Raw genomic sequence first — 12,825 nt, forward strand, 5'->3', positions numbered from 1 at the left:
ATTATTTTATTTTGCTTTTCCACGGACCACCTGCAGTACCCTCATGGACCACTAGTGGTATATATATATATATCACAGTTTGTGAATGACTGATATAGGGGACAGACAACATTCAGACAGTGTAAATATGCTTTCCATTAGGGCAAATGAAGTCTGGTTTCACGTTAGTGTCACGCTAGCCATCGCAGCTCCAGCCTAGAGACAAGATAGCACAGAGCAGATCATTTTACATTTACATTTAATCATTTAGCAGACACATTTATCCAAAGCGACTTACAAAAGAGGAGAGCAATAGAAGCAACGAAACAAACAAGGGCAACAGCCTGGAAGTGCTGTGAGGAAGTCTCAGTTAATCGAACAGTACACAAACATCACAAATCTGCATCACAGACCATATGAAAGTGGATGCAGACCAGAAAAAGCATCAGACCCGTTTGAGTTCTGCAAAGAATGCTGTATTTAAACCGATATGGAGGAGATTAAGAGGAGAAATGTTAGAGATTAAGAGGAAACTGCGGCTTTTCCGAGCTCAACAAAGCCGAGCTGTGATATAAACAAAATGCTATTGGCTATTTTAAAAAAGAGGAGAAGCTGTTCAATATGCCCTGCCCTCGCTTCCTGTTTCAGTGGAAATAATGTCGACACATTGAATAATACTACATGTTTCCAGCCATTTCACTAGGGCTTTAAGTACACAGAGAAAACAAAAGAGCTAATGAGTTCATTAACAAGACAACAGGATCAATCAATAAACCACACTGGGGAAACTAATGCTGTGTTCGAAATGGCCCACTTTACCCTCATTCACTATTCCTTGCATTACTTCACTAATATAGTCCACTTGAAGGAGTGAATGAGAACAAGTGAGTGAAGTCAGACACTGAATGCGCCAAGGATGCTGTGGCTTTTTCATCGTTTGTGCTTGAGGTTTAATAATTATTTGAAACTTAGCAAACTGGCAGCTCCAGTAGTAATAAAAGATTTATCTTAAACTCTCACAAAATGCATATATGTACAACAGTGTGTGTGTGTGTGTGTGTGTGTGTGTGTGTGTGTGGACTGTAGGGGTGACCCCGAATAGTCGAAGATTCGATGCATCGATATGCGGAGCCGGATTCGACAACCGATCTCACGGTCGAATCTTCGCGGGTGTTATGAAACGAGGATCATACCATTTTGGCAATATGGGGGTGCTCAATATTTTAAAGACGTGACGCGGCGCTGAGTCAGTCAACCGTAGAAAGATTCGACATATCTGATTCTAATGTGTAAATCCTTAGTCGGTGACACCCCATGTGGACTGCTCTTCACTACATCTTTCCTCCTGCACCTGAAATCTCACCATCCGTCTTCCTTCTCTCACTTCTTACTGTCTCGGTCTCTACAACCAAATTGAAGCCCGATTTATTTGGTAGTAGAGAGTGAGACGGTGAGAAGAAGTGAGAGAAGGAAGACGGATGGTGAGATTTCAGGTGCAGGAGGAAAGGTGTAGTGAAGATGAGACGTGTCTGATGGTTTCTCACAGCCGTTTCGTGTGAGGGTGTAACAATCAGTTCCACTAGACTCTACGACCCAGACCACCTGCCAGAACACACAAATACACAAACACACACTGTGTGTGACAGAGCGAGCAGAAACCGTCTGCTGCCGTGTGCTTTTGAGTGGCAGTGGTCCAAATGGGCCTAACAGAGACAGATATTCCCCTTATCACTGCGCTGTAGCACGAAAAATAAACTTATTCAAAATGACAATGAGGCATATGTAAGCATATTCACTAAGGTGAGGTTTTCTATTACCACTATTGATCGTAGTTAGGGTTTTGATTTTTGTTAAAGCCACAATATGTAATTTTTTGCCGCTAGAGGTTACTATATCAAAACAATGCCTTTATGTGCGTTTATTAACAGAAATCATGCTGATATGATGAAATTCTCCTCCTCTTTCTCTTAGATCTGTGATAAGGAGTGGCATTATTACGTCATCAGCGTTGACGTCCCAGTGGTGACTCTATATGTGGACGGCGTGACCTACGACCCTTACCTAGTAACGGATGACTGGCCCATCCACTCCTCTCAGATTGATGTGCAGCTGACTGTAGGAGCCTGCTGGCAAGGTTAGCGGGATGGGGTGTGGGGGCGTGTCTAGTGTGTTTTGTGGGCGTGGTTAATGTGCATGTGGCGGAACGTGCTCCAGAGGTCATTAACTTGAAAACAGAAATGTAAATTCTCAGAGAAGGCAAATCCACAATGAACAATTCTTCTATTAAACAAACATCTCTTTACTTTACCAGCATTCTTTCTTTTGCTTTTAAAACTTATTTTCCTCATTTATTCCATCTTTCTTTTCAGCAATAAGAACACAGCTTCTAATAAATAAAAAAAACTAATAAAAAGCTTCAAAACACAAGACTTGAACTGCCCAACCTGTCTTTCTGCGTCTCTGAGTTTCTTTGTTTCACAATGAAATAAAAATAAGAGAGAGGAAGATAAAAAAAAATAAAAGAAAGAAAGAAAGAAAATAAAAATCACTTGTGCATGTGGAATAAAATCAAAAGGGAAAAACTGTGCAAAAGCTGACTGGACATTTGCTCTTTTAAAGATTTTTGTAGCTAGAGGGGTATAACGGTTTCTCATGGATCGTTTCTGTGGTCACAATTTTGGTTCAGTTTGTACACAGTTTTGTGTATATAGATAAAATATGATAAATTATATTTTTAACACTAATCGGCCAATATGAATATTTTTTGTCATAGGAGCCCCTTTACTCAGTGATGTTATTATTAACCAACTAGGGGCCAGATTTACTAAACAGGGCAAATTAACATAAGCACGCAATTCCATAAAAGCGCAGAGGGAAGTGGAAAGCTTAAGTTAACAACACGCAAATTAAAAGACACAAATGCATAACTTCCATAATGACCAACACAATCTACCACGAGCAGTGCAAATTGGCATCTGGTTTAAGCTGTGCTTTGTTGTGCGGTAAAAAATGGCATTTAAAACCTTTATTAAAAGCCCTGGCATGATTCATTTCAATACTCTCCTCCCATAAATTTAGCATCTGTACTCCTACAAACGCATATGCAATAATTTCAGCCGCGAAAATAACCCTCTCCGTGCATTTTCAGCGTTGATTTATGACTGCATATCTTTAATAAATCCTGACCGTAGTTTTTTAATGCCCAAAGAAGGTTTGTGCTGGAGCAAGCAGTTAGTAAATCTGGTCCTAAACATCATACTTATTTTTAAACTAAAACTATTAAAAATATTTTGTTAATCAAAATAAAGCTAAAATAAGTATACTTAGTAGATGAAAATCTTAAAGTTTAAAAACTTAAAAAAGATAAGTTGTTTAAACTGAAGTACTAAAATGACTAAAACTAAATAGATAATTAAAGCTAAATACATCAAATAATATATATTTTAAAAACGAATAAAAAGGGAGAAAGCACATAAAAATGACTAAAATTAACTACAATGAAAATGAAAAAAATAGCAGCTAACTCAAAATATTAATACTATAATACAAAAACAATACTGCTTTTACCAAAACATTTATGTGCATTAAAGGGATAGTTCATCCAAAAATTAAAAATGTTATTAATTATTCACCCTCATGTCGTTCCAAACGTATAAGGCCTTCATTCATCTTCAGAACACAAATGAAGATATTTCTGATGAAATCTGAGAGGTGTCTTAGCCACACATACGCAGCAATGTCATTGCAACTTTCAAGGTCCAGAAGGGAAGTAAAGACATCATTAAATTAGTCCATGTGACTCCAGTGGTTCAACCTTAATATGATAAAGCGACGAGAATTCTTTTTGTGTGCAAAAAATGAACAAAAATAATGACTTTCTCTCTTCTCTTCAACATCATTCTTCTATTTTATTCACAAAGTAAACAGAGTGCAGCTCTTCCAGGTTTTACATCACAACGCCGGCTCATTATTGGTCGACATTGGTTTACGTTGGTTTATAATGTGAACAGCTTCCTTTCTGGGCCTTGAAAGTGGTTGATGTGTTTTTGCTTATGTGTGGTTTCACAAAGTTCTTTTTTGTGCTTCAGTAGATAAAGGTGTATGGTTTTACATATAAGGAGAACAGAGCACTATGAATCGCTCTTCACACTGAAATTTAAAACTGTTAAGAAATAAACTGTGGCATATTGTTGCTGTGTTGCTTGAAGCACATCATTCTGCACACGAGACGCGCATAAGCGCTTTGTGCAGCTCTGTTTGGAGCCTTTCATATACTTTTGCACAATGAAAGGATATTAATAGCATATCGTTTTCTGTCCTACCTATAATATATTGTTGCTTCATAAAAAATCTGTGCTATACATTTAAAATAAATGCGTTTTAATTGTATAGTATTTATATATAATTTTTAAATTATATAAATAAAAAAGTTTAGATTACACTTTTTAGCACCAAAGCCTAAAATATTTTCTTTGGCTGTCATACTGTGAATTTTTTATTTGTGGATTTCTCAATGTCTCACTATGTGCACTAAATCTGACTATGTGCACCTGTGTAAAATAGGCACATAATATTGAAAAATGAATCTAATTGTATCGTAATCATATCGCAGATTTTTTTAAAGTATCGGAAAATATTGTATCGTTGGCTATGAGAATCAATATTGTATCGAATCGTGATGAACCGTCCGATTTACACTTTTAAAAAGAAAGTGCACATCCAGTTAGTTTTGTGCTAGCGTAACGGAGGCCTGCTAGTAGTTGATGTCAATAAACCTCACTCCTCTGATCTCAAGAGACGCTCTAGCCTTTAGCCTTGTTGCCGGCGGATCCGGTTAGAGTCCCACTTGGTGCAGGGCGCTCCGAACAGGAGGGGTTACACTAGTGAAACATGGATGCACTCTTATGTTACAATAATGCGCTCTCAGCATTTAACACCATAGAAACGGCCTCAAATGCTGGAAGAAAGTCGTGTCTGAAAGCTGCAATCTTTTATTTTATTGGTTAAAAGGAATGGAGAATATCTTGTTTTTCCATGGGTGCTCGAGTTTATCTGTTTGTTGGGGCAGTGTGAACATGGCATTTATTTTTCATAAAATTCTAAATCCAACATCCAACTTGTTTGTTGCCGTTTGTCTGTGGTGTGAATTGGCCTTTAAGGAACAGTTAATCCAAAAAAACATTTCATTCATTTATATGCTGCATATGCAGCTCTAAAGCACCATATAATCAGCATTTCCAGTAAGCCATAAAAGCACCCAAAAGAAAGTAAGCAGGTTTCCTCTTAAATCTTGACAGCACCAAGCCTATTAGTTTCAAGCTTAATGACAGTGCAGATTCTCCTGAAATGTGCAACACTGCGGCTCTATCGACACATTGATCTGTTTGTTTGAGGATCACAGCAAGGCTGAACTTCTTAACCAATGTTGCTGTGACAATTTTCTTCCTAAACTACATCCATGTAAACCCACACACACACCGGCCTGATACACATCAATATGCCATCGCCCGAGGCTCAGAATCTCATCTCCTGTCACCTGATCACAAACGCACTCAGAGAGGCTTCATTACACACAAACTCATACGGAGCAGTTAGATGCAGGCAATTGCTCATTATATCTGGCTTCAGCAGTGATCTAAGTTTAATCGTATGATTGCTTCTGAAGACCCCTAGCTTGACTAAAGCCAGAATGTATTTTCTATATGTGTGTGATAAATAAAGTGGGTCTGTGTAACCATGGCTTCGTCTGAAACTAAAGGCAGCTACCCAATCAGTCAATAACTTTTTGATGCTACCTCCACAGATAACTGGTTTCAGACCGGTTTTCCAAGGCAGCATCATTACGTCTAATGATCTAGAACAAATAAAGATAGCTTTAGACATAACAGAGTGAATATTTAATGACTACATTGACCTATTTCTTACTACAAATGGAATAATGTTTAAAGGGATAGTTCACCCAAAAATGAAAAATCTGTCATCATTTACTGACCCTCAAGTTGTTCCAGACATGTTTTTATTTCTTTGTTCTGCTGTACACAAAGGAAGATATTTAAAATAATTTGTGTAAACAAGCAGATCTCACTTCTTATTGACTAGTAGGGGGAAAAAATACTATGGTAGTTCCAAATGTGGTCCTGTGTACAGCATTAAAAAAAATATATATACAGGTTTGGAACAACTTGAGGGTCAGTAAATGGTGACAGATTTTCCATTTTTGGATGAACTATCCCTTCAAATTTAATTCAGATGTGCCTTAATCCCTCCCTGTAAATGCAGCATAGTTCATTGTTTTATCCTATATGCTGTATAAGGCACCTCGTTTACTAAAAGGGGACATGAAAACAGTATAATATGGAAATCTTTAAAACCCTATGAGACAGAGCGACACGTGTCATAATCTGAAAACCAACCATCTCTTTTGACTTTGTATTGTGTGAAGCGAACTCCTTGATACAGGCAATTGAGACAATGCGCAACGTTATATTACACTGAGAACTGTACCCACTGGAGGGGAACGTAATCAGCGACAGGAAATATAATATATAAAACTGACATTTGGATATTTGACTAAATGTTTACTGCACACGTAGGCATACTGAGTGTTAGGATCCCAAAATTCACCCATTCTTCCTGATGAAGCTTAACGTCTTATTGCCTGTATCCACTTGTGTCTCCTTAAACACTCGTTTTTTTGGATCGCTTATAAAAACTTAATTCAGTGTTTTTAAAGCTTGTTTGCAGTATACCCTGTCACATCAGCTTTTAGACATTGTTCTGTGTTTTTGTTATAAGTCAGAAATGACAAGGCGACCTCTACACGCAATACAAAGTCAATGGAGAGCGTTGGATTGTTTCCCCCCTGGTGTGGGCGTGGCTTAAATGTGCTCTGTCTCTATAGTCCACCATGACCAGGAGAGACCAGGAGTTGAGGAGAAACCCCATGACACAGTTTTAAAGCCCTTTGGGTGTACAGTAGTGCATATGAAAGCGCTATATAAATGCCTCATTCATTCATGACCATTTATGGAAACTAGGCAGCAAAAACGGGCCAATCAGAAACCATCATTCTATCGACAACCATAAGCTCACTCGCATATACACCACTCTTCAAAAGATTTGTGTCTGTAAGATTTTTTTTTAATGTTTTGGAAGTCTCTTATGCTCTCAAAAATGCAGTAATATTTTGTAATATTATTACAATTTAAAATGACTGTTTACTATTTGAATACATTTTAAAATGTAATTTATTCCTGGGATGCAAAGTTGCATTTTCAGCATCATTGCCACAGTGTCACATGATTAATGATTATTTGAATAAGTTGAGCCGCAGCTCAAGAAACATTTATGATTATCAGTATTGAAAACAGTTGTGCTGCTTCATATTTTTGTGGAAACCACAATACATTTTTTTCTTTCAGGATTCTCTGATGTATGAAAAGTTCAAAAGAACAGCAAAGTTTAAATCTTTTGTAATATTATTAATGTCTTTACTGTCACTTTTGATCAATTTAATGCATTCTTGTTGAGTATCAATTAATTTATTACTGCCCATTTAATTCTATTTGTCAGACAGAGAGTAAAAAATGGTCATGAAACTAAATATTGACTAAATTATGTGCAAGAAGAATTGATTAACATTCTAAGTTTAGGAGGGTCTTTTATCAAGTTAACACGTCGATCTGTTAGCATGTCTATATTTATATTTGCAGGTGGTGAAGTATCTAAAGCAAAGTTTACCCAGTATTTCCGAGGCAGTTTGTCTGGACTGACAATACGAGCGGGGAAGATTGAAAGCCAGACGATCATCTCCTGCCTGCAGGCCTGCAAAGAAGGGCTGGATATCACTTCACTAGAAAGCCTCGGACCGAGAATAAAGGTTACACACACACACACACACACACACACACTCTACAAAATCAACAGTAAGAATCTGAATGAATGAGCTGCTCTTGAAGCCAGAAGCCAATGTCCAGTGCCAATAAAAGTTGTTGCTTTTACTAGTAATTCAAGGTCACAGATTTGATTTCAAGGAATGAACATGCTGGAAAAATTGCAAGTCCTTTAGCATTAATATAGATAACAAGTTTACCATAGTCTATCATAAACCATAAAAAAGAGTGAAAAAAAATCACTGTTTTATAGCAAGAGCAGAGAAAGAGACTAAGGAAAGTCAGGAGACAAGACTTAAGGAGAGATATTTTTGTACGCACATTTTCCATTTCCTGCTTTGCTTTCGTCTGTTCTGTTCTTTTGTATTCAAGAAGCTCTAGGGAAGATTTGAGAATCAAATGAATGCAGGTTTTACACAGAGAGAGAGAGAGAGAGAGAGAGAGAGGGAGAGGGAGAGGGAGAGAGAGAGAGAGAGAGAGAGAGAGAGAGAGAGAGAGAGAGAGAGAGAGAGAGAGAGAGAGAGAGAGAGAGAGAGAGAGAGAGAGAGAGAGAGAGAGAGAGAGTGTGTTAGTGGGAGACAAACGACAGTTGTTCCTTCACGCAGGTGGTCTGATCAAACTAAGCTCAAAGCAGGATTGTGCTCCAATCAGAAACAAATTGATAATGCCGTTTAAATTTCAGCTCAGTTCTTGCCGTGCCAATGCAGGATGCAGAATTTAAAGTGCGCCTGTTATTCTATTTCCAGTGGGTATGGGTATGGATATTTATTATATATATATATATATATATATATATATATATATATATATATATATATATATATATATATATATATATATATATATACATACACACACACATATATATATATATATATATATATATATATATATATATATATATATATATATATATATATATATATATATATATATATATATATATATATACACACATACACACACACACACACATATATATATATATATATATATATATATATATATATATATATATATATATATATATATATATATATATATATATATATATATATATATATATATATATATATACACATACATGTACAGGGGGGTACATTTTCTATACATACATATACATTAATCAGAGTGTGGCTTATTTTGTTTACATTTTAAGTGTTTTTTAATGATAAAAATGCAATACCCCACCCATTGGTATCACTATGGTATTTGGTATGGGGGCCAAATATATACATATAACATTCCAAACTCCCGCCCTATAGTCCGCTATGACCATTTATGGAAATTAGGCTGCAAAAATGGGCCAATCAGAAACCATAATTCTATTGAAACCATAAGCTCACTCACATATATACCACTCTTAAAAAGATTTGAGTCTAAAAGATTTTTGTAATGTTTTTGAAGTCTCTTATACTCTCAAAAATACATTAAAACAGTAATATTATGAAATATTATTACAATTTAAAATGACTGTTTACTATTGTAATATATTTTAAAATGAAATTTATTCCTGTGATCAAAGCTGAATTTTCAGCATCATTACGCCAGTCTTAAGTGTCACGTGATCCTTCAGAAATCATTCTAATATAATGATTTGCTGCTCAAAAACATGCTCAAACACAATTATGATTATATTTTTGGTGGGGTTAGTGTTGATGGACCCTTCTTCTCGGAAATTGCTAATTTGCACGTTCTTAAGCAATGCCCATTTAAATTTTCAAGCAAACATGGACACAAACGTACCCACGTCTTTCAGTTTGGTACTCGAGCGCTGTGTAATAAGTTTTGTGTGTGCAACAACACACTTCCAAAGCGCGCGCCCAGAAAGCCACATCTCAGCGCAAGTACTCTTTTACGTCTTCCTGAACTTAAACAGACATACACAAAATTTGGTCAAATTTCCCATCTTGTCGAGTATTATCGTAAACATAGTTATGTCTTAAGTGTAACAGTATATCGGATCTGTGCAGCTCTTAAAGTGATGACAGCCTAATATTACTGTCGCAGTCTATGTTAATCAAACAAAAGACGCTCACTGCTCTTTACTGAATAATTTTAATAAGGGGTAATCTATATTTATCTATATAGTGTATACAGTGAGACTATGCAGTGATATTTTACTATTTATGTTCCTGAAAATCTAGTTAGACCTACATGAAAAAACATGTTTATTCGTTTAATTTGTATATGTTTGTTCTGTTGTATTTAATTGCAACAATAACTAACTATTGTATTGTATTTATTCATTTTTGTGGAGGGGCCAGTGAAACTTTTGGCAGGGGAAGTACCAAACGGCAACCTCCCGCGATCTCTCTTGAAGCCAATACGGAAGGAATGTAAACTGTAATTCCTTAACTGGCCACTAGAGGCAGCCTCCAGAAGGGAGCAGAATCTCATTGAGCCCCATGTTAAAATTCTCACCTTTACAGCAAAAAAAAAACATGTTTACAGCCTGGTACAAATTGAGGTTTTGGCCTATATGGCTAATTTTAACCTTCATGACTGAACTGTGAGGGGGTGAATTTTTTTATAACTCATTCCTTTACATTATATAAAGCCTTAAAGTTCTGCATAATTAAGGGTGTGGTTACTTTGAGTGACAGGTGGATGGCCATTTATCAGCCGTCTTTAGTCATTGCGTAACCTAAGCTCCGCGCACATCCCGCCTTTTTGCCAATTTTCTGTAATCTGGGAGTGACACGCGATGACTTGCTCGCAAGATGGCAACGGCCAGCTCGCCCCTACTTTAAGCTTCAGAGCGGCTTATCGGAATCCTATGGGTGACGTCACGGACACTACGTCCATATTTTTTACAGTCTATGGGAAGTACAAATTTGAACCACTGGCCCAATCACCTAAAAACATTGGTTTAATTGGTTTGGCTCAAAACATGATTCACTGACAAAAGCTGACTCTTAAGAATTATTCACTTGCAAATCAGACATTACTGTGCGAGCATGAACGCTGGGACATTAATGAAATGATTTAGAAATGAAAACGATTGAAATGATTTAGAGCAAAACCTAACAAGAATTTCAAAACGCATTTCAAAATAAATATGCATCTTTAACCTAATTTATGTAATAAGTTTGTTTGTGGCAACACTTATGAATCAGCAAATTCCTCTTCCATTCATTCGTTCTACTTCAAATTCCAATTTAGTGCAGGATGTGAACAACTCAATTTAGATTCACACTAGATTCACATCCATTTCTTTGATCCTAAATTTATCAGAAGTCTGCTTCAAACAAGCACTTTAAATGTATGTTTTTGTGTGTCTGTTTCTCCCAGTTTCATTTGAATCCCGCTCAGTCTCTGGTGGTGATGGAGGGCGAGGATCTGGAGCAGATGAACGGCGCTCTGAGGAAAGTTTCTTACATCAACTCTCGGCAGTCTCCCACCATAGGAGCGCGTCACCTCCGGATCTCAACGGCAGTGCAGTAAGATCATAAATATTCAAGAGATGTCATCTTTGAACTAGAATACTACAATGTTTGCTCTGAAACACGGCATTATGAATGATCAAACCATTTATTTCAATGCTACACAGTTGTGATTCACATCCCGGAGTCATACAAGAGCTTAATTTTAATCTGTGCTTCGGCTCAGGGCTGGAAAACTTATTAAAACTTTTGTGTGAAACACAATAAGCAGAAGCGGTATTGTGGGAAAATGAATACAGTATTTGAAACTAGATTTGTACTTTTTTATTTATTTTTTTTTGCTAGATTGCTGCTTGCTTATTGTCTAGTTCAAATCCCTAACCCTGAGAATGAGCGATACTAACTCTTCTTGTAACCTTTTCACTTCTGCTGTTCTTGTCTAATTCATATTCCACGCTTAGGGAGGTTTAATTTTTATGTACAGAGAGGGAAATGGAAAGAGAATGACAGAGAGATTAGTTTTTTGGAGCACAGTGCATACGCAGACCCACCGGCACCCTGTGATTATTCAAAACAGAGCATGAATATGCATAAGCCCCTGGAGGATTATGACCCGCCCCTCTGAGGTTTGAGGCAGTGGGCGGAGTTTTTTTGGCAAGATCCATTGGGAATTAGCATGAGAACGCGCACGCACATACACAAAGGTAAAACACACACAATAAAGAAAGACATATAGGCTAATTGAACTCTTGCTTCTCTCATTGACATGATCACAGACGTATATTAAGACACAACCATCTGTTGCGCAGTATTTAATTAGTAAGATGTTTTTTTGTAAATACAATTTACACAATTATTTTACACTTACCATTGCAAAATATTAATCATAATCATAATCAAACATGTTGCCAAGGAGAGAAACATAGCACAGACACTGACTGATTTAAAGGCAACACTTGACTTTGCCTTTAAAAGCAACTTGGTATGACAAGTAATGATGGAAAAGAGGGACTAAAGCATTTACATTTACAGGTGCTAGTCAGCAATTCACGATTCATATCAGAAATATCCGTTTTTCTCTTCTACACTTTTTTTTCCTTTACTTTTTTGTATGGCAATTTATTTACCTATGCAAATCATCAGGGATGCACTGATATTATAGTTCTAGCCAATAAGATGATTTTTTTTTTTTTTTTTTAATTTATAACTAAACAGATACAATTCTATGCTTTGTCTAAAATAATGATTATAACATTATATAGATAAGAAAATAAAAGTAATCATTTAAAAATTATTTTAAATGATACGTAAGGTTGAGCATGCAAAAATGGCAGCTTAATTAATTATTCATGAAAATAAAGAAAATCCCGATTCCACTCAGAGAAAACCTTCATTTATTGAACTTTTTTTTTTTTTTAGGGCTGCATGGCAATTTATTTCCCGATTATTTATTCCTTAATTTAGTCAACTTAACAGTGGATTTCCCTCAACTTAAAATATAATTAAACAAACAAAAAATAAAATATGAATAAATAATATACAATAAATACACATAATTATTAATATGT

General features: G+C 36.2%; 1 protein-coding gene across 4 annotated transcripts in view; it reads left to right on the forward strand.

Moving 5' to 3' along the window:
* The window catches only part of clstn2b (calsyntenin 2b), an 89,065-nt gene that overhangs the window by 63,528 nt on the left and 12,712 nt on the right, over nt 1-12,825 (forward strand). For all 4 annotated transcript variants that reach the window (XM_067451250.1, XM_067451248.1, XM_067451249.1 and 1 more), the window contains exons 9-11: nt 1,951-2,113; nt 7,692-7,858; nt 11,166-11,314. In XM_067451250.1, the coding sequence (XP_067307351.1) occupies nt 1,951-2,113; nt 7,692-7,858; nt 11,166-11,314 (479 nt within the window). The remainder of the gene's footprint in view (nt 1-1,950; nt 2,114-7,691; nt 7,859-11,165; nt 11,315-12,825) is intronic.

This window comes from Pseudorasbora parva, chromosome 8 (genome assembly GCF_024679245.1).
Source record: "Pseudorasbora parva isolate DD20220531a chromosome 8, ASM2467924v1, whole genome shotgun sequence".
NCBI classification, from domain to species: Eukaryota; Metazoa; Chordata; class Actinopteri; order Cypriniformes; family Gobionidae; genus Pseudorasbora; species Pseudorasbora parva.